The sequence below is a fragment of the Trachurus japonicus genome, chromosome 20, assembly GCF_045865225.1.
Source record: "Trachurus japonicus isolate A0001 chromosome 20, Traja_1.0".
Taxonomy (NCBI): domain Eukaryota; kingdom Metazoa; phylum Chordata; class Actinopteri; order Carangiformes; family Carangidae; genus Trachurus; species Trachurus japonicus.
In genome coordinates, this window is record NC_140926.1 from 798135 (window position 1) to 821363 (window position 23229).

Below are 23229 nucleotides of genomic sequence, written 5' to 3' on the forward strand. Positions count from 1 at the left end.
ATCCGACTGTTGATGTTGATGTGAAGCTGCAGAGGAGCTGTTAGCTCTTAGCGATTAGCTGTTAGCTTAGCATCAGTCTTTACATACAACTGAATGAGTTCAAACAAATAAACAAACAGTATGACTTTGCTGCAGGGGGAGTGTGTGTGTGTGTGTTGCATCACAAACAAACGCAGGGCAAAAGAACCAGGTAGAAGAAGACTACGTTTAGGTAAGAAACAGAAAGTAATAAAAATGTCTTGTTTAACGCTAGACAACTTGTATTAAATCAAAAAGCAACTCGGGCATTTCAGGTCCACAGGTTTTTTAGGGTTCGGGGCTGGTATGTCACGGTTCTATTCGGAGCTGGTTCCGACATATCTCGGTGCTGCTCGGGATCGGAACTCAGATTTATAATAATATCTCGGGGCCAGTCGGCTCCGGGTACAATTTTCACAGGTCCATTTGGGTTGGTATCCGTCAAATTGGACTCGTGAAGACCTCTACGTCAGACACATTTTTTTGCGGGTAACCCATCCGGTACCCGACCTGTTGCAGGACTCTGGCACGGGAGTCTAGTGCGGCTAAATTTCTACGTTCACTTGCTCTTATAGCGGTTCTGGAGTGGTGCTGTCGGGGCCGGGGTTATAGCAGCTGGGATTTATCTCCTTATTGAGGCTAGGTGAAATGACGTTGTAGATATCTCAAAGTGGAATTCGTACTAGTCGTAATTCAGTTACAGATATCTGTAATTCACATAGTGGATATCTGCAACTGAATTGTAGATATCTGTAATGACAAACCCCATACACATGAATGGTTACAGTGACGTCATTTGTCCTAGGAAGAACGTAGTTGTGGATATCGGAAATGTTCTTTTTGACAAGAGGTAAAACTGAATTACAGATATCTGGAATTAGTGGGGCGGATTAGCTCAATATTTTACACCAATCGTTCACTTTGTGATAAAAGCATGACATTTGGTAGATGTGTTGGTGAATATGTTTCAATCAAATCTGGATATTGGGCCACCTCAAAAGCGCCCCCTAGTGGCCGTGGCAGCCATTTGTTATGCGAATAAATGAATGATGAATATAAACTGCCCTTTTAATAATACCAACAGGTGATGTATTGTATATTGTTGGAAAGCCTGATTAGTCACCTTTACAACGAGGTGCAGCTTGTAAGGATCGTGCATTCATGGAATGAGCAACGGGGCTAAACGTGTGGGTAGCGCCCCCCCAACAATGTGCATCCCCTATGGGGCGGATTAGCTCAATAAATCACAGGAATTGTTTATTTTGTGACAGAAGCACAACATTTGGTGGATGTGTTGGTGATGATACATTTTTGAAACATGGTTTTTAAGGACCCTTAAGATGTCTACTTAAGATTTTTGCTTGTTGCCCGGGTCAACTATTGTCCCATGGGGGTTTTTTCGGTGGCCATTTTGAATTCATGTCCGCACGAATGGTGAAAACGCCAATTTTCATAACTCCTAAACCAGACATCATACAAAGACAAATGAACACACTTTTTCCAATAATTATGACACTATAATACATAGTTGGTATTATTAAAAGGGTAGTTTTTATTCATCATTCATTTATTCGCATAACAAATAGCTGCCACGGCCACTAGGGGGCGCTTTTGAGTTGGCCCAATATCCAGATTTGTCTGAAACATATTCACCAACACATCCACCAAATTTCATGCTTTTATCACAAAGTGAACGATTGTTCAGCTAATCCGCCACACTAAATGAAAAATCCAACTATTCCAAATGTAGTTAGGACCAGTCAGAAAGACGTTGTTGATATCTACAATGTTAATTCTGGAGAGTCAAACTTAGCTTTTAAATGTTAGTCCGCTTGCCATATTTTAGTCCCACTTGAACAACCAGAGAAACCTCCCCTCTGATAATGATGATGATGAGGAAGATGCCCCTCCTACCTGCCCTGGTTGATGGCGGTGGGGTCGCCCCCGGAGCAGATGTCCTCCATGACGAAGGGGTTCTGCTCACAGCTGACGTTGAGCGTGGTGTAGTTGGGTTTACACACCGTCAGGAAGTACGGCGCCGGGTAGCCCGTCATCAGCTGCAGCACGTCGGTGATCAGCGCCGTCGCACACAGGCCGAAGGCGTGCACACCTGGGGGGGACGGACGGGACAGGACAGGAAGCGCTCGGTTACCGTGGAGACAGACAGACAGACAGGACGTCGTCACGGAGACAGACAGACAGACAGACAGGAAGCGGGTGTAGCCTACCGACGAAGCGCACCGCTCGGCGTATGAAGGAGTTGAAGTTGCAGCCGGCGGCGTTGATGTTGGCCTCGGCGCCGCCGCTCCTCCTCCGGGACAGACAGCAGAACAAGATGGCCTCCCCGATCATGATCTGTCACCATAACAACAGCAACAACAACACACCTGTCACATCATCATGTCACATCTACAATCTTCCTGTCCGACTTCCCACCGAGCATCGATTCACGTCGTAGCACATCTCGGTACCAGAACGCACCTCAAGGTTATTAAAGTTTTACAATGTTCGCTAGTTTTTCAGTTGTTGTTTTTTATTACAGTTAAGTTTTAGTGATTAATCAGTTTTAGTTTAGTTTTTATTTTAGAGGAATTGACGAGTTTTTTATTTAGTCTTAGTTTAGTTTTTATTGAGTCGTAGTTTTTATTGAGTCGTAGTTGTAGTTTTTATTCAGTCTTAGTTGTAGTTTTTATTGAGTCGTAGTTGTAGTTTTTATTCAGTCTTAGTTGTAGTTTTTATTGAGTCGTAGTTGTAGTTGTAGTTTTTATTGAGTCGTAGTTGTAGTTTTTATTGAGTCGTAGTTGTAGTTTTTATTGAGTCGTAGTTGTAGTTTTATTGAGTCGTAGTTGTAGTTTTTATTCAGTCGTAGTTGTAGTTTTATTGAGTCGTAGTTTTTATTGAGTCGTAGTTGTAGTTTTTATTCAGTCTTAGTTGTAGTTTTTATTGAGTCGTAGTTGTAGTTTTTATTCAGTCTTAGTTGTAGTTGTAGTTTTTATTGAGTCTTAGTTGTAGTTTTTATTCAGTCTTAGTTGTAGTTGTAGTTTTTATTGAGTCGTAGTTGTAGTTTTTATTGAGTCGTAGTTGTAGTTTTTATTCAGTCGTAGTTGTAGTTTTATTGAGTCGTAGTTTTTATTGAGTCGTAGTTGTAGTTTTTATTCAGTCTTAGTTGTAGTTTTTATTGAGTCGTAGTTGTAGTTTTTATTCAGTCTTAGTTGTAGTTGTAGTTTTTATTGAGTCTTAGTTGTAGTTTTTATTCAGTCTTAGTTGTAGTTTTTATTGAGTCTTAGTTGTAGTTTTTATTCAGTCTTAGTTGTAGTTTTTATTGAGTCGTAGTTGTAGTTTTTATTCAGTCTTAGTTGTAGTTTTTATTGAGTCGTAGTTGTAGTTGTAGTTTTTATTGAGTCGTAGTTGTAGTTTTTATTGAGTCGTAGTTGTAGTTTTTATTGAGTCGTAGTTGTAGTTTTATTGAGTCGTAGTTGTAGTTTTTATTGAGTCGTAGTTGTAGTTTTTATTCAGTCGTAGTTGTAGTTTTATTGAGTCGTAGTTTTTATTGAGTCGTAGTTGTAGTTTTTATTCAGTCTTAGTTGTAGTTTTTATTGAGTCGTAGTTGTAGTTTTTATTCAGTCTTAGTTGTAGTTGTAGTTTTTATTGAGTCTTAGTTGTAGTTTTTATTCAGTCTTAGTTGTAGTTGTAGTTTTTATTGAGTCGTAGTTGTAGTTTTTATTGAGTCGTAGTTGTAGTTTTTATTCAGTCGTAGTTGTAGTTTTATTGAGTCGTAGTTTTTATTGAGTCGTAGTTGTAGTTTTTATTCAGTCTTAGTTGTAGTTTTTATTGAGTCGTAGTTGTAGTTTTTATTCAGTCTTAGTTGTAGTTGTAGTTTTTATTGAGTCTTAGTTGTAGTTTTTATTCAGTCTTAGTTGTAGTTTTATTGAGTCGTAGTTTTTATTGAGTCGTAGTTGTAGTTTTTATTGAGTCGTAGTTGTAGTTTTTATTGAGTCGTAGTTGTAGTTTTTATTCAGTCGTAGTTGTAGTTTTTATTGAGTCGTAGTTGTAGTTTTATTGAGTCGTAGTTGTAGTTTTATTGAGTCGTAGTTTTTATTGAGTCGTAGTTGTAGTTTTTATTCAGTCTTAGTTGTAGTTTTATTGAGTCGTAGTTGTAGTTTTTATTCAGTCGTAGTTGTAGTTTTTATTGAGTCGTAGTTGTAGTTTTTATTGAGTCTTAGTTGTAGTTTTATTCAGTCTTAGTTGTAGTTTTATTGAGTCGTAGTTGTAGTTTTATTGAGTCGTAGTTGTAGTTTTTATTGAGTCGTAGTTGTAGTTTTATTGAGTCGTAGTTGTAGTTTTTGAGTCGAGTTGTAGTTTTTATTGAGTCGTAGTTGTAGTTTTATTGAGTCATAGTTTTTATTGAGTCGTAGTTGTAGTTTTTATTCAGTCTTAGTTGTAGTTTTATTGAGTCGTAGTTGTAGTTTTTATTCAGTCGTAGTTGTAGTTTTTATTGAGTCGTAGTTGTAGTTTTTATTCAGTCTTAGTTGTAGTTTTATTCAGTCTTAGTTGTAGTTTTATTGAGTCGTAGTTGTAGTTTTATTGAGTCGTAGTTGTAGTTTTTATTGAGTCGTAGTTGTAGTTTTATTGAGTCGTAGTTGTAGTTTTTGAGTCGAGTTGTAGTTTTTATTGAGTCGTAGTTGTAGTTTTTATTGAGTCTTAGTTGTAGTTTTTATTGAGTCTTAGTTGTAGTTTTATTGAGTCGTAGTTGTAGTTTTTGAGTCGAGTTGTAGTTTTTATTGAGTCTTAGTTGTAGTTTTTATTGAGTCTTAGTTGTAGTTTTTATTGAGTTTTAGTTGTAGTTTTTATTTAGTTTTTATTCAGTCTTAGTTGTAGTTTTTATTTAGTTTTTATTGAGTCTTAGTTGTAGTTTTTATTTAGTCTTAGTCTTAGTTGTAGTTTTCCAGGTTTTAGGAGAAAGCCTCTGTCAGACGTCTGAAGATGAACTCTTTAAACCCTTTTAGTTGCATCCATCCCATAATGTTCCCATCAGTCCTCATCATGTTAACATTCCCTCTTATCTCCCTGTGGGTCGAACTCCAAGTCCTTTTCTTCCTGCAGCTTTAGACATCGACAAGAAAACTACAACTAAGCTGCTGTTACTGATGAAACTTTACTTTACTGCAGTTTAGCATCAAACCTGGAGGCTGGAGACAGGAGAGTTTTACTTTTATTTAGCCTTACTACACATTATGTTAGTTCTAGTTTTTAGTTTTATTTAGGTTTACTACATTATTGTTTCACTGCTAGTTTTAGTTTTAGTGTAAACTGGTGCCAGTTCCCAGGAACTGAGGATCGGTACAAATGTGAAAGGTACCCATCCCTAATCCCAGCATGCACTGGGTGAAGAGAGGGTTTCTGTAATGTAATGTGATATTCTATTATAACCTGATGAGTTATCTGCCCTGTCTAATACACACACACACACACACACACACACACACACACACACACACACACACACACACACACACACACACACACACACACACAGATGAAGAGAAGCTGCAGAGAAATGAGCAGCAGCATCAGTGACGGACAGAGAGGATTAACGGCATTTACAGCCTGTAGGGGGCTGCTTAATACACACACACACACACACACACACACACACACAGTTTGACTAAAGCAGGATTATGTGAGAGCAGATTTTCCTCTGGAAGCTGAAACAGATGTTTCTGAGGTTTATTCACAGACTCAGAGTCAGAGGTCGCTTTGATTCATTTTCACTGTCACCGTTTGATTTAACTGACTCATGGAAACACCTGAGACACCTGAGACTAGTGCTGAGCCATAATGATATACTGTATATCCCAATACAGTATTTTTTCTTACAATTATATAAAGGTTTTTTCCTGCATCGAGAATTTGGTATTGGCCGCCATCGCTAATCTTAATTCTAAGAGAGCTAACCCAGTGCCCCACACGTTATATAGCCTACAATATAAACAATAGAACGAATCGCCTTGTTGTGTACAACTACTTCCTGGTAGAAAACCAGCATGAGAACAATAGTGACGGACGAGAGTTTCTCTATATTTATCTCATTTTTCATGTCACTATATCACCGTTTAGACTAATCTGATGTTTGTAAAGTTTATAAAACCAATGACTGGACAAACATTACTATTTCTGTGTGCACATTTTTGTAATTAGTCATGGTTATCATAGATTAGCCGGGCTAACGGTTAGCTACTGTTGGGTAAAAAAAGGAAAAGCACTGAGCTCTGATACAGCAGAGAGAGACAGAGAAGGGAGGGGTGAGCATGAGGAAACCAAGAGAGTGCTGAGGAAGCAAGGGAGGAGTGGTCAGAGTGTGCGCATGCGTGGGAGTGCATCATCAGGGTGTGCGCATGCGTAGGAGTGCATCGTAAGTTTGGTGTCTAGGTGCCTACAGAGGGAGTCAAGGGGGGTAACGTAGATAACCCCGTCAGCAAGACTGTGTGGCGCCAATGAAGCTGAACTTGGGATGAACCCCAACGCGTGCCATAGTAAGACACGTCCATGAAGGCGGGGATTAGCATCGTGCGATGTCGTGTAATTTTAGTTGAACAAATCAGCGGGGCAGATCGTAGTCGAACCATCATCGTCAACCGTCATTTGAATAGAAGGGAGGATCGTAAATAAAAAGCGAAGACAAGGAGATAACAACTTAGTCTGGTCCGGAACAGGCTCGGGTTTATGTCCATTTTTTCTAAGCGGCGTAAACTCTACTGCACCAAAGCTCAGTCTACTCTGATCGCCTTGTGGAGCTATTCTCATACTCTGATGGGATTTTTCTTATAACTTTGATGAACAAATTTTATAACCTTTGAGCATATTCAATACCATTATTTTGTACTAATTACATGTTGGAATAAAAGAGATCCTTGATCGCAACTGGCCCTGTTTTGGATCTTATTTTTCCTCCGACATAATTGGCGAGCTAGCCAGGAGGGATTGCGAGCAGCTGAGGACGTGCCAGGGTGGACAGCCTGCTACTCATCACACTTGTGGCCACAAATTAAAGGTAAAGCAGTTAATTTTCTGCTCAAATTTGTGTGACTGAGTGCAGGTCTCCGCCAAGGTAAGATAACTCAGAAAATATAAGCTTGCCCCTAAAGAACCTAGCTGTAAATTGTTGTTAACTCCCAAACCTTAGGTCGTAAATACAACTGACTGAGCTTTGGTGCAGATTCCATGTTTTGTATGTCTTTTAACCTCTCCATCTGTATGTTATCTGTTCTGAACCACTGTCTAGAATCTGTGTCTGTGGATATATAAAATTGAAGATAAGTTAGTGCATGTTTGAAAAAATAGAAAAAAAGAAAAGAAAACCATGGTGCGGAGTGAATGAATGAGACAACACTGAATGTGGTGATTGGATTGTGGCTATTAGTCTGTTTGGGGTTTTTTGCTGGACTGGCATGGACTGCTTTGCATGCGGCTATGTTAAGATCTGAGTGAAATTCTTCTCACTAATCGAAGTGGCAGCGTGCTATAAATCTAAAATACCAAAGTGGGGGGGAAGTTCCAGGTTAAATTCTGATGATACCGCTCTCAAGACATCGAGAGGTCTGCTAACCTGAATAAGGGAATTTAGAGAAACTCTGATAAGCCAGCTCTCATGGTAAATGAGAGGTCTGTTGAGCAGAGCAGTACAATAAGTGCTGAATTTAGAGAAACTCTGATAAGCCAGCTCTCATGGTGAATGAGAGGTCTGTTGAGCAGAGCAGTACAATAAGTGCTGAATTTAGAGAAACTCTGATAAGCCAGCTCTCATGGTAAATGAGAGGTCTGTTGAGCAGAGCAGTACAATAGGTGCTGAATGTGAAAATCTCTGATGATCCAGCTCTCATGGTGATTGAGAGGACTGCTGATCAGAGTGTATAGTACGTGAGGTACTAAGTTTAAAATCTCTGAGGATCCCGCTCTCATGGTGATTGGGAGGACTGCTGATCAGAGTGTATAGTACGTGAGGTACTATACTTCGTGCACGGTTGTAAATAGTGTATATATATCTATATGTTAACCAGCTTGTGTAAACTGCATTAATAGTGAGTAGTAATATAGAACTAGACGACGTATATATACTGTATGTGTGTAGGCCTATGTGTGTGTGAGTGTATGTGTAAATCTGACAAAATAGAGTCATTAGAGAATTTGTATGAACAAACTGAACTAGGATATGCTTTCCTAGGAATACTGACAGGCTTAATGTTCGTAGTGTTTCTTACTGAGGTAATTTGGAGGATGGTTGAAACACAGTAACTGGAGTAAAAAGAGAAAACTGTGGTGAATTGACAGTGCTAACATTAAAGCATTTTTTTTTAACAAAGAGAATATAAAATACATCTAGGACGAAAGCACATTTAATAGTAATATAGAAAATAAAATTAAGTTAAAATAATAAAACTGACATCTAACATTATTTACTAAATCTGGCACAGTCACAGAAAAGTTCCCTGAGCTGCTGTGTAAGCGGGCCAACAGAGGCCTGTGGGGGAGTACCAAGATAGTCTGGAAAGTACCATAAATCCACTCTACTCTGTGTACTGCCATCCCTAGGAGAGCTAATTGGGGAACTGATAACGACACACACAAGTTGGACAGAGAGAGAGAGAGAGAGAGAGAGAGAGAGAGAGAGAGAGAGAGAGAGAAACTTAAAGTTAAACATTTAAATCCAATATAAAAATAATAATAATAAAAAACACATGCCACTGTTATCACAATAACATAAAATAAGAAGGAAGAAAATATTACTGATAAATAAACTATTATAAGTAACAATATTAAATAATAAAAATAAAAGACACAATTTAGGCCATCTAAAGTTAAAACCACAGTAAGTGGCAACAGTAGTGGATATACAAGGCGCAAATCTAACTAAGAAACACACTCAACAAACCAAAGCAAATAGAGACACAGCGAAGATAGTTAAGCATAGGAGCAGAACTGAGGAAAAAGACTATGGGATGTTGATCCCAATGGAGGGAATACAGAGACAGCACCAAAAAAGATGAGATGCAAGTTAAAAAAAAAAAAAAAAAGTATGGTAAAAAGCCATAGGAGAATGTCTAGAGAGGCATAGTGGCCTACAGCTGGAACCTTCATTGAAAATGTTGTGATGAAGTGGCAGTCGACATCAAACATTGTGCAGCAAAAGACTCCAATGACAACAGAGAATACAAGCAAACAAAAGAGAGAGAAGTGCTGCAGTGGTTTGGACAAGAAGGACTATGGCAACAACAAACCCTGTGTCCACGCCTGTTGATATCACCAATGAGAAAAATTTCCCTGATGGAGTTGAAACACAGGCAGGGGTTGTGGGAGCAAAAGAAGAAAAAGTTCTGACGACTCCCATGTGGACAATAAACTCATCACCGCCACCATATGACCCTGAAGAGCCAATGATCAACAACACCTCAAGAACCCTCTCACCTGAACCAAAGATCACTCCAAAAAACTGACACAAGGATACAGCCTAAGCTCAGCTGGTAGAGCAGAAAAAAAGGGCCATGATGTCACAAACTGATGTAACCAGGACGATACAGCAGCTGGATGAAGATGAAGAAGAATTTAAGAAAGTATTACGAAAGTTATTGAAGAATGGAGAAGAGGCGGGAGCAAAGGAGATGAATGCAAGGCAAATGAAGAGCGAACCATTGCAAATGCAAAATGGAAAAGATTGGGCCCACGAGATTTGGACTTCCGGACTCCAAATGACCAACAGGAGGATGAAGAAGTAGCAACTTCAGTGTGTCCATCAACGAGAGCCAGTGGACACACCAAGCGTGAATCATTGTCCTTTATGGATATGATTGCCTGGCAGACTGCCAGACCTCACTGAAGGAGCACACAAGTGGATCGGGAAGCTAGAAGAAGGTACAGCAGGTGTGAAGATGGTACTAGGGAATATGGAATCCCTATTAATGCATGTGATTAGAAAGCAAATGGCAGAAGAAAAGAATGGACAGCTAGTAAACAAACTAGCCCAGCAGCAGCTTGGTGAACTCACCAAGCAGAAGAAGGATAAAGAAGAAACATAAGGTCCAGTAGTGACAGTGACCCAACCAAGCCCACCACAGTCAGTAGTAACAGAAACACAACCACCTGCAACCCAAGCCACCACACAAGTCACCAACTCTCCATTGTCAAATCCAGCGGCTGCACGAAGACCAATAAGTGCACCATTTATATATGTGCATTACACAACAACAAGTGGAGGATATCAGAATGAATCCTCCAGGAAGATGGAGACCAGCACAAAGAGGAGCCCTGACGAGATACCAAAAGAAATTATATCAACAAATTCAGTTTTATGAGGGAGATTATGACGACACATCTTATGATGAACTATGTTGGCGATGTCAACAACCAGGACATTGATGCAGAGACTGTCCCACAAGACAACGGACAGACGCTATAAATTGGCAATTGAGGAACCAGGAGGGTGACTACCGTGTCACCACTCTCCACTCAATCACAAGATGAGACCACTGACAGGGACAATTCAAGGTCAAGACATTCCCAGAGACTACTTGAGCATAATATCCCTAGAAGAAAAAATGAAGAGGAAATGACAAAGAAAATTTTATTGGACCAGCAACTGAGAAATTTTAAGTCTACACAAAAGTCAAAATCAACACAAAACAGATGAAAAAAAAAAAAAGGTGAAGTCTACCAACAAGCATCAAGATAAAGCCTGGAGCTCACCATCCAAACCAAAGACAATAACCACTGAAGCAACATGCCATTGAAGGTATTAAGCCAACAGTCGCACGGCTGTTAAAAGCTGGAGTGTTGGTAAAAAACAAAGACTGTATGTAAAACATACTAATTTTCCAATCAGAAAACCACAGTTTAATGATTATAGACTAGTACATGATTTACAAGCTGTCAACTCTGTTGTAGGATCTAAAAAACTCCCATCGTCCCAGATCCTTACACCTTATTCTTACATATAGCCTACCACCTACAGTAGTGCAGCACTAACCTACAGTAAATGGTTTGCAGTAGATGATTTGTGTTCTGCATTTTTTTAGTGTTCCTATTCACCCAGATTTTCAAAACATTTTTGCATTTACCTACAAAGGGCCGCAGTATACATATACCAGACTGCCACAAGGGTATGTAGAAAGTCCATCTTTGTTTAACAAAGTACTGACCCAAGACCTACAACACTTAGATTTAGATAGCTAAATCCTTCAATATGTAGATGATTTGTTGGTTTGCAGCCCCACTAAAGTAGCCTAGAAATCTAGACGCACCCTAGCGGCAGCAAATATAGGTGGGTCTAGAAACGAGCCATAGGAACTTTTTGAGTCTCGAACACCGATTGTGTTCACCAATCACAGCGCTCTATCTGTTTAGAGAATCGTTGGGCGGGCTTAACGTGATGACGACATAGATTTTAATTGGCTTGTCAGGCTAACATCATCCTGCTCTTTGCTCTGATTGGTCGTAGCGCTACCCTATTGGTGCAGAGGCAGTTTGAAAGACAGCCTTCATCTCGCCCCCTGGATTGAGCCGACTGTTTAAATGCTTTAGCTAAAGGAGGACACAAGGTAATCAAAACCACATTGTAGAAGTACTTTCATCTCTGAGAATGGCAGGATACAGTTGTTCATGGATTAGTGTGACAATGATGAAAAACGTCACCCATGCATGCTCTTATTAGAGCAGCAGTTCAAAGATTATATCACAAAGCTACATTTGTATGATGCGACTGAAGCAACTTTCCAAATGTTAAAACAGGAAAGCAACCACTTACATACTGCAGCATAAAGCTAGACAACATTGAAATCAGACTGCCACCTTGTAACCAAGGCTTGGCAGCCTTATACATAAATTGGTGATAATTTACTGTACATGTGCATTGTTAACTAGCCCAGAACTTGTGCAATACAGTAAATCCAGCAGGTCACACCAGTAGATGGAACTCCTCATGACTGTGTACAGGTGACACATGATGTTATGCATGCATACATGTGATGATTTATAGCAAAATCACACATTGCAGGCAGTGAACCCTCAACAACTATCTTTTCTCTCATCCAAGCACAGGATAGTAATTTACCACAGAAAAGATTGTGTAGATCAAAAGGCGTACTATTATGAAAATACTGATGACCAGACAAGAGTTTGCGGCGAAATCAAGCAGATCATTTTGTTCTTCCACTGTTTTTTCTTATGTGTACGGTTAGGATGGCGCATGGTCAGGACCACTGCGCCAGGGGGGAAGCAATCAGACACCTACTGGTTGTCCCCATTTTTGGTGGAAACAGTGGATGGAAGACTACAAGAATGTAGAAGTTTGCACTAAATATAATACGCGAAAAGTTTTTTCGGCGCCTATGCGCAGATACCATCATGTGATGGTCCATTTCATCATATTATGGTAGATTTTGTTGACATGATTGAAATGTAATTTTTGTAGATGAGTAGAAGCAGTATCAACAAAAGCACCAGGTCATACTGTAAGTCAGTAACCAAGTTCTGGTGTACAGAAGTGGTTCCGAGGTTTGGTATGCCAAACACCATCAGTTCAGTCAATAGTGAAATCCAAACTGTTTAGAATAATAGTTGACAGTAAACACGGATTGAATTTGATAAAATGCTTTGCCTTTGGCACTAATACTAGAATCCACAAAGTTTTATTTAAACAGGTAAAAGTTCTTATCACAGAGCCAAACCAAAGACTACAGCCAGGCAACTGGATGTATGTTGAGGTTTTTATAAAGGAAGGAGAATCAACCCAGACGTGAAGGACAACTGAAGGTCATCTTGGTAACATCAACTACATTGTAAGTCGACGGTAAGAGTTTTATTCCTCCTAACCATTTCTGTAGAGCAGATGATCCTTCGAGGACAATATATGGCTGCAGAAAAAGGTGCAGCAGATCCTTAGTTGGAAGGAGCCAGTGATACCACCTCGCAGAGAGACCAACTAATGGAGACAGTAACATGGCTCCATAACATATGGCTTTCAAACACCAACTTAAGGCCCTAATGTCATATGGCTTTGCTTTGATTTGGATATGATATTAAAGTGTAGGCCCCTAAGTTCAGCTAGGTTGACTTAGGAGAAGATATATTTTACTTATATATGTTTTTCTGTGTATTAATGATATTTCTGTTTGCCTTACTGACAGTTACACCATGACAGACCACTATGAGACAAGACCAGTGCAGGCAATACCTGGAAAGGCCAGCAAACCATCTCATGGTGCCATCAAGGCCAGGGGTGATTCCTCGCTATGGAACATACATAGTCAAACCAGCCTGAGGTCTAGACGTGGCGAAGCAACCTCAACCACGATCGTTGTACATGGGACATGGGACATGGACATGAGTCCATATCTTCCATCGCAGTATAAGGGACACCCATGATGCAGCCGACACCTACCTTGGAATCGCTACTACATATATCAGAACCATCACGTATGATCCAAGTGGAGATGCAACCGACTACACCATGACAGTTGTGTATCCTGAGATGAATGCAACTACTACAGAAGCTGTAACGCAGCATGCAGAAAGACTGGTCAACACTCGCCACTGCTAAGCCACAATATGAAGGCACTAAGAACTAAGAACTAAAAAACAACTGTCTGAAGACAGAGAATGGTCAACACATGAAGAAACTACATCAGCTAAGGGACAAGAAAAGATTGGCTCACGAGAATCACAAGTTGTGACAGGAAGGCAGAGCCATGAAGGAAAACACCATGAAGAAGAGCTTTGATGCTGATGGACATTACACCTGTTCTCTCTGATTTACTGTTGATATACCTGTTGTCATACTCAGACAAGGCAAATACATAAGTATCTTAATGACTTGTTACTATGTTAGAATTACTAATAAGACATATTCTCATATATAGACAAGAACCTACTAATTCTTTTGATCTACTGCCGTACCATGTAAACAATTTGCCAACAACTACATCTGCGGAAGACATATGTGTATCTATTAATAGTGAAATAGTGAAACTTACAGTGGTTAAATACATTAAATACATAGTTGAACATTTATTGATGGTTTTTAATATTTTAATGCCACCACTACTGCATTATGAGTCACAACTAACTGCTGTCTGACTCACATCATACATGTTGTTTTTAGTATTTTTTTAGTCTCTGCTTCTAACTGATTCTGGTAAACACACTATGGTTAATATTGAAAAAATATTGTTTTGACCTACTGAAACTCTTTACTTACTGATTGTTTTGTCTTTATCATCTGCTGTAATCATGCATTATATGTCATTTTTGATTTGATGAGACTTTGCAAGTCTCACAGGGGGGAATGTTGGGTAAAAAAAGGAAAAGCACTGAGCTCTGATACAGCAGAGAGAGACAGAGAAGGGAGGGGTGAGCATGAGGAAACCAAGAGAGTGCTGAGGAAGCAAGGGAGGAGTGGTCAGAGTGTGCGCATGCGTGGGAGTGCATCATCAGGGTGTGCGCATGCGTAGGAGTGCATCGTAAGTTTGGTGTCTAGGTGCCTACAGAGGGAGTCAAGGGGGGTAACGTAGATAACCCCGTCAGCAAGACTGTGTGGCGCCAATGAAGCTGAACTTGGGATGAACCCCAACACGTGCCATAGTAAGACACGTCCATGAAGGCGGGGATTAGCATCGTGCGATGTCGTGTAATTTTAGTTGAACAAATCAGCGGGGCAGATCGTAGTCGAACCATCATCGTCAACCGTCATTTGAATAGAAGGGAGGATCGTAAATAAAAAGCGAAGACAAGGAGATAACAACTTAGTCTGGTCCGGAACAGGCTCGGGTTTATGTCCATTTTTTCTAAGCGGCGTAAACTCTACTGCACCAAAGCTCAGTCTACTCTGATCGCCTTGTGGAGCTATTCTCATACTCTGATGGGATTTTTCTTATAACTTTGATGAACAAATTTTATAACCTTTGAGCATATTCAATACCATTATTTTGTACTAATTACATGTTGGAATAAAAGAGATCCTTGATCGCAACTGGCCCTGTTTTGGATCTTATTTTTCCTCCGACACTACCTGTTTAACTTTAATAACTCAGTGACTCAATAAACGCTCCATGAACAAATATTTTCTCCAGCGGATATCTGAGTTCCAACATGACTGAGCTAACTGGAGTAGTTTCATGTGGTGTCCCACAACGGGAGGGTTTTAACAGCTGACGTCCTGCTGTTAGCTTAGCTACCGTTAGCTGTTAGCTTAGCTACCGCTGTTAGCTTAGATACCGCCGTTAGCTTAGCTACCGTTAGCTGTCCCTGTCAGCTGAGCCACTGATGCTTTCTAGACACTGTGATTCCCCCAAACTGAATAAATACAACACATAGCAACACAAAACACACACACAGAAATAGTAATGTTTCTTCAATCATTTCAGATTTGTCTAAACGGTGATAGGGCGTGAAAAATATGATATATAGCTAAACTCTCGTTTGTTACTATTGATCTCATTCACATTACAGCTGGTTTTCTACCAGGAAGTAGAATGTAAACAACAAGGAGATTCGGTCTATGGAGGGTTATATATCGAACCGTAGACAGTTTTATATCGCGCTACGCTACGCTAGCACATCGTAACATCACACAGCTTCAGCTAGCCAGCCAGTAGCTGAAGCTGTGTGAACATTTCTGTTTCTCCACCGACACATCGTCCACTCATCAGTCCCTCTGACTGTAGCCCCTCCCACCACAGCTGCCTGCTGCGCTGTGATTGGTCCTCACCGTGATGGCGGGGCCGGCGAAGGCCAGGCTGAGCAGCATGAGCAGCGGGATGACCTCGTGCGTGGGGTCGATGTAGGGGAGGCTCAGGCTGCGGTCGTGGCAGGTGAAGCCAGACTTCACCGGCTTGAAGACGTCCGTCCACTCCAGGAAGTAGAGACTGACCACGGACGACACCAGGATGGGTAGCTGGACGCACAACAACCACAACAAACACACAACAAATAAATATTTAAAGGTTATAGCTACAACTTTTTCATCAGAAGGATACATTTTTCAAAAATAATGCATCCACAGAACGTCTAGAGGGATGCAGAATAAAAGTATTAATTTTACAGATTTTTTTTTAATAGTAGCCTATAAATAATTGTTTAATAAATGTTGACGGGTCCAAAAGAGGCTATATAAATATTTACATCTGGTTATGTTGGCAACGTCGGCATGGAATGATCTCTGTGGCAACAGCATTAGAACGTTGATGTGGGGGGGCCAGATCCTCTGTGGAGGAATGCCATTGTGCTAATGCTAATGCTAACTAACGGTCAGCTGGTACTGTAACGTTTCCGGTGCAGGTGTGATTGTGATGCTGTGGGTTTGTCGGGTTCGTCTGCAGGTGAGTTAGTGTGAAATGATTGAGAAGTGTTTCCAGTTCACTGTCGACACCAGAGCTGCTGCTTGGTAAATACGGTTAGCGATAGCGTTAGCGTAGCTTAGCTTTAGCCACAGCTGTAACTGGAAACCAGTAGAACCAGTTGACACAACTAAACATCTGGAGCTGAGGAACTTCAGGCTGAGACTTAATACAGAGATGAAACCTGATGGAGGAGATAAGGAGGAGGAGGAGGAGGAGGAGGAATGAAGGAATGGAGGGAAGGAGGAGAGGAGAAGAGGAATGAAGGAGAGGGGGAATGGAGGGAAAGAGGAATGAAGGACGAGAATGAAGGAATGGAGGGAAGGAGGAGAGGAGGAGAAGAAGAGGAATGAAGGAATGGAGGGAAGGAGGAGTGAAGGAGAGGAGGAATGAAGGAATGGAGGGAAGGAGAAGAGGAATGAAGGACGAGAATGAAGGAGTGGAGGGAAGGAGGAAGAGGAGGAATGAAGGAGTGGAGGGAAGGAGGAGAGGAGGAAGAGGAGGAATGAAGGAGTGGAGGAATGAAGGAGTGGAGGGAAGGACGAGAGGAATGAAGGACGAGGAATGAAGGAAAGGAGGAATGGAGGAGTGGAGAAATTAATGGGGAATAAGGGGAATGAAGGAGAAGAGGAATGAAGGAGAAGAAGAGGAATGAAGGAATGGAGGGAAGGAGAAGAGGAGAAGAAGAGGAATGGAGGAAAGGAGGAGAGGAGAAGGATGAGGAATGAAGGAATGGAGGGAAGGAGGAGAGGAGAAGAGGAAGAGGAGGAATGATGGAGTGAAGGAGAGGAGGAATGAAGGAATGGAGGAGTGAAGGAGAGGAGGAGGAATGAAGGAGTGGAGGGAAGAGTAATGAAGGACGAGGAATGAAGGAGAGGGGGAATGGAGGAGTGGAGAAATTAAGGAAGGGGGAATGAAGGAGAAGAGGAATGAAGGAGAAGAAGAGGAATGAAGGAATGGAGGAGAGGAGAAGGATGAGGAATGAAGGAATGGAGGGAAGGAGGAGAGGAGAAGAGGAGTAATGATGGAGTGAAGGAGAGGAGGAATGAAGGAATGGAGGAGTGAAGGAGAGGAGGAGGAATGAAGGAATGAAGGAGAGGAGGGAAGGAGGAGGAATGAAGGAATGGAGGAGTGAAGGAGAGGAGGAATGAAGGAGTGAAGGAATGAAGGAGAAGAGGAAGAGGAGGAGGAGCTGAACGTGGCCCGGAGCTTCCTGCAGCTTTAACTCTGATCCACTGCAGCTGAAGGAAAAGTGGAGCAGAGAGGAGGAGGAGGAGGAGGGATGGAGGGATGGAGGGATGGAGGGGGGCAGAGAGACAGATAGAGAGAGAGAGAATAAAGAGAAAGAGAAAGAGAGAAGGGGGGAGGGGGGGTGATGAGTGTGTGTGAGGAGGGGGCGGGGCCTCTGCAGACCAGTGATGTCACTGTGACCACATGGTTTAGGCCCCGCCCCCTTTCACTCCACTTTCACAACAAACTTTATTCAGCTCTGGACAAACTACAGACACGGAGCGACGGTGGGCTGCTGGCACGGTCCGACCGCAGGTTCGATTCCCTGCTGCGGTCTCCTCTCCGACTCCTCTTCCATGTGTTTAAACTCAGATTTAAAGGGCCGGCGCCCGTCTGAAGGGTTTCCACGGCGACCTCTGGTCCTGGACGGAGCTCAGTCCGCTAACAAACTGCTGAGTCGACTGAAACTAAGTGAAGAAGCAGCTGCTCCTCCGGCCACCAGGGGGAGTCGCCCCCCCCCACAACTACTACACACAAACCAAACCACTGAAAGTCAGTTCATCACCACGATTTCATCTCAAATATTCAAATAATCAAACTCTCTCAGCATCTGATGAATTCATGGAGTCGACGTCTGGAAGAAGAAGCTCCGATGAAATGTAGAAAAACAATAATAAAGGAAGGAAGGAGGGTTGGAGAACTCTTTCTGGAGCATTTCTTTACTAAATTGTTTGAAATCCTCTCCACACTCCGATTGCAACCAAGTTATTAATTAAATGCTTGTTCACAAAAATGAAAACAGCCCGTGGGACGGACGATCCTGTAAAAACACCATCCAAGATGATTGGATCGTTACGTGTCAATCAAGCTGCCGTCTATCTCCCTCTCTCCTCTTCCTGCACTAATGATATCACACACATGTGATTCAGAGTCTGTATTTCCAAACTGTGTCCGTTTCTCCAAGATCTCCTACCTTTAAAACAACTTCCTGCTTAAAAAACTGAATAAATATTATAGCCTAGTTAATAATTAGAGCTGCAACTAACAATTATCTGTCAATTAGCTATTTAAACGATTAATCGATTAGTTGTTTGGTCAATAAAATGTCTAAAAACATCAATCAGTGTTTCTCAAACCACCAGACGACATCGTCCTCTAATGTCTTGTTTTGTCCACAAACCAAAGAGAGACTCAGTTTATTGTCATAAAGGAACAAAGAAACCAGAAATATTCACATTTAAGAAGCTGCAATCAGAGAATCTGGAGCTTTTTTAAAAATAAAAAACGACTCAAACTGATTATTAGACTATCAAAATAGTTGACGATTCATTTAATAATCGATAAATTGTTGCAGCTTTATTAATAATACTACACTGGTTCTGGTCTGTATAACCCTTCAGTCAGTCTTCATCACGTTAGCATGTTAGCTTAGCATGTGAGTCAGTCCACGGCGGCCATGTTTTCCTTGCCGTCGTCATCGTACAGAGGCTGATGTGGGTCAAATTCTTCACAGTGATGATGATTAAAAAGTAAACGGTGATGATGTCATCTGGGTGATGATGTCATCTGGGTGATGATGTCATCCGCTTGGTGTTTGTTGTTACTGCGTCTTTAAGAAGGAGTCGCTGAGGGGGCGGAGCCACGATGATGACTGACACCTACTGTGATGTAACGACACGGCGCCACGACGACGGGACGATGGGACGACCACGACCGACACACACACACACACACACACACACACACACACACACACACACACACACACACACACACACACACACACACACACACACACACACAAAACACACACACACACACACACACACACACACACACACACACACACACACACTGACACACACACACACACACACACACACTGAGCCTAATTAAACACAGTGGAGTTCAGTGAGGAGAATTAACGCTCGGCTCTGTGACCTAGTTACTGGCTCCGCCCCCTCCTGGTCGTCAAGTAAAAATAGACAGAGGAGGAGGAGGAGGAGGTGGAGGAGGAGGAGGTGGAGGAGGAGGAGGAGGAGAGGAGGAGAGGAGAGGAGGAGAGGAGGAGAGGAGGAAGAGAGGAAGAGGAGGAGAGATGGAGGAGAGGAGGAGAGGAGAGGAGGAGAGGAGGAGAGGAGGAAGAGAGGAAGAGGAGGAGAGGAGGTGCAGCTGTGCGGTGCGTTCAATGTTCAGGAAAACGTCCAGAAACAGAGCGTCACTCAGGGAATCCCCGACAGAGGAGGAGAGGAGGAGGAGCAGAGAGGAGGAGGAAAAGAGGAGGAAAGGAGAAAAGGAGGAGAGAGGAGGAAGACGAGAGAGGAGGAAAGGAAAGGAGAGGAGGAGGAGAGGAAAAGAGAGGAGGAGAAGGAGGAGAGGAGAGGAGAGGAGGAAGAGGAGGAGGAAGAGAGAGGAGGAAAAGAGAGGAGGAGGAGAAGGAGAGAGGAGGAAAAGAGAGGAGGAGGGTGAGAGGGGAAGGAGAGGAGGAGGAGGAGAGGAGAAGAGGAGAGAAGAGAAAGAGGAGAGAGGAGAGAGGAGGAAGAGGAGGAGAAAAAGAGTGATGGAGGAGGAGGAGGAGGAGAAGAGGAGGAGGAGGAGGAGAGGAGAGAGGAGCAAAGAGGAGGGGCAGAGAGGAGGAGGAGAAGAGGAGAGGAAGAAGAGAGGAGGAGCAGAGAGGAGGAGAGGAGGAGGATGAGGAAAAGGAGAGGAGGAAGAGGAGCAGAGAGGAGGAGGAGAGGAGAGAAAGAGAAGGAGAGGAGGAGGAGAAAGAGAGATGAGGTAGAGAGAGGAGGAAGAGGAGCAGGAGGAGAGGAGAAAGAGAAGGAGAGAGGAGGAGGAGAGGAGAAGAGGAAGAGGAGGAGAGGAGAGGAGGAGGAGGAGAGGAGAGAGGAGGAGGAGAGAGGAGAGGAGAGGAGGAGGAGAGGAGGAGGAGAGAGGAGGAGGAGGAAGAGAGAGGAGAGGAGGAGGAGAAGAGGAGAGGAGGAGGAGGAGGAGAGAAGGAGAGAGGAGGAGGGGGAGGAGGGTGAAAGGAGGAGGAGAGGAGGAGAGAGGAGGAGAGGAAGAGGAGCAGCAGCAGAGAGGAGGAGAGAAGAGGAAGAGGAGGAGGAGGATAGGAGGAAGAGAGGAAGAGGAGGGGAGGAGAGCAGGAGGAGGAGGAGAAGAGGAGCAGAGAGGAGTAGAGAGAAGAGAGCAGAGAGGAGTAGAGAAGAGGAGAGATGAGAGAGGAGGAGGAGGAGAGAGGAGTAGAGAGGAGAAGAGAGAAGAGAGGAGGAGAGGAGGAGGAGGAGCAGAGAGGAGGAGGAGAGGAGGAAAAGAGAGGAGGAGGAAGAGGAGGAGGAGAAGAGGAGGAGGTGGAGCAGCAGCAGAGAGGAGAGAGGAGTAGAGAGAAGAGAGCAGAGAGGAGTAGAGAAGAGGAGAGATGAGAGAGGAGGAGGAGGAGAGAGGAGTAGAGAGGAGAAGAGAGAAGAGAGGAGAGGAGGAGGAGGAGCAGAGAGGAGGAGGAGAGGAGGAAAAGAGAGGAGGAGGAAGAGGAGGAGGAGAAGAGGAGGAGGTGGAGCAGCAGCAGAGAGGAGGAGAGAGGAGTAGAGCCTCGGGGCTTCAGGTGAAGTAGAGCAGCATAAACAGCCTCAGCCCTTCAAAATAAAAGACCCTCACACTCTGAGACTCCTCATCCAACATGGCCGCCAGCCCATCACACACACACACACACACACACACACACACACACACACACACACACACACACACACACACACACACCTGTCTGCAGCTGTAACATCAACACACACACCACAGACACAAGTGTGTGAAGCTGCTACACAAACACAACACACACACTGAGATTTGAACTCAACACTTAAAGTAACATTGCGGAGTTGGTGGGGTTCGATCCCACGACCTCCCGCACCGGAGGCGGCGATGCTAACCGCTTCACCAAGAGGTTGACAACCACTGGGCAGGTTGGTTAGCACGTCTTTTATGGGTGGAGAGAGAGCACATCCGCTACACTCACACTGAACTCAGGTGACTGACCAATGATCTCTGTCTACTCTGAGACACTGTCAGCTCTGTTATTATGGGCTGTATGGAGATGCTGTGTTATTATGGGCTGTATGGAGATGCTGTATGGTGATGCTGTGTTATTATGGGCTGTATGGAGATGCTGTGTTATTATGGGCTGTATGGAGATGCTGGATGGTGATGCTCTGTTATTATGGGCTGTATGGAGATGCTGTATGGTAGATACTGTGTTATTATGGGCTGTATAGAGATGCTGTATGGAGATGCTGTGTTATTATGGGCTGTATGGAGATGCTGTGTTATTATGGGCTGTATGGAGATGCTGTGTTATTATGGGCTGTATGGAGATGCTGTATGGAGATGCTGTGTTATTATGGGCTGTATGGAGATGCTGTATGGAGATGCTGTGTTATTATGGGCTGTATGGAGATGCTGTGTTATTATGGGCTGTATGGTGATGCTGTGTTATTATGGGCTGTATAGAGAGGCTGTATGGAGATGCTGTGTTATTATGGGCTGTATAGAGATGCTGTATGGAGATGCTGTGTTATTATGGGCTGTATGGAGATGCTGTGTTATTATGGGCTGTATGGAGATGCTGTGTTATTATGGGCTGTATGGAGATGCTGTGTTATTATGGGCTGTATGGAGATGCTGTATGGAGATGCTGTGTTATTATGGGCTCGATGGAGATGCTGTGTAGGGATGAGATGAGGGGATGAGCTGAGTAAAGAGCTGACCTACCTCCACGAAGTAGAAGCAGGGCAGCAGACTGACTGACTGTCTGTTATTATGGGCTGTATGGAGATGCTGTGTAGAGATGAGATGCTGTGTAGTGTGGTGATGCTGTGTAGGGATGAGCTGAGTAAAGGCTGAAAGATGAGACCCACCTCCACGAAGTAGAAGCATGGCAGCAGACTGACGCTGTCCTTGGTGGGCAGCGGGACCAGCTTCTCTCTGGCCGACATGTTGGATCAGGATGTGGTGACGGAGCTCTGAGTCTTCAGCTTCCCGCCGTGGATCAGCAGCAGCAGCAGCAGCAGCAGCAGCGGAGCGCCATGCCGCCGCCGCCGTCTGCAGCTCGATCTGCAGCTCGGTCGGTGCTCCGGTAGCTCGGTCTCTCCTGTCCCCCCCACCGGGACCGGGACTCACCGACGGCCTGGTCCAAACACGGTCCCTGGTCCTGGTTCTGCGGCGCTGCTGCTGCTGGAGGAGGAGGAGGAGGAGGAGGAGGTGCTGTGGCTTCAGACCGACGAGCTGTCAGGTAGAGACGGAGCACCACGGAGGAAGAGGAGGGGGGAGGAAGAGGAGGAGGAGGAGAGGCGGAGAGGCGCATGCGCAATGGAACAGGGTCGTTGGCAGCTGGTCCGGTTCGGTTCTGATCCAACAACAACACTGCAAAAACTCTAAATCTTACCAAGAATATTTGTCTTATTTCTTGTCAAAAATGTCATTTCTAGTCCAAACAAAACTCATTATATTAAAATCAGACTCATCACATTAAAAAGCAGCTTGTTTTTAGACACTTTTTACTTCTTTCAAGCAGATTTCCACTTGAAATAAGTAGAAAAATCTGATA

At 43.2% G+C, this 23229-nt stretch overlaps 1 protein-coding gene across 1 annotated transcript in view; it reads right to left on the reverse strand.

Annotated features, from left to right (window-relative positions):
• The window catches only part of plppr4b (phospholipid phosphatase related 4b), a 28912-nt gene extending 6294 nt beyond the window's left edge, over positions 1-22618 (reverse strand). Inside the window, exons 1-4 of the mRNA XM_085763048.1 lie at positions 22541-22618; positions 15773-15958; positions 2247-2373; positions 1933-2128 (exon numbers count right to left, since the gene is read on the reverse strand). Of these exons, the coding sequence (XP_085619174.1) occupies positions 1933-2128; positions 2247-2373; positions 15773-15958; positions 22541-22618 (587 nt within the window). The remainder of the gene's footprint in view (positions 1-1932; positions 2129-2246; positions 2374-15772; positions 15959-22540) is intronic.
• Positions 22619-23229: the final 611 nt, after the last annotated feature.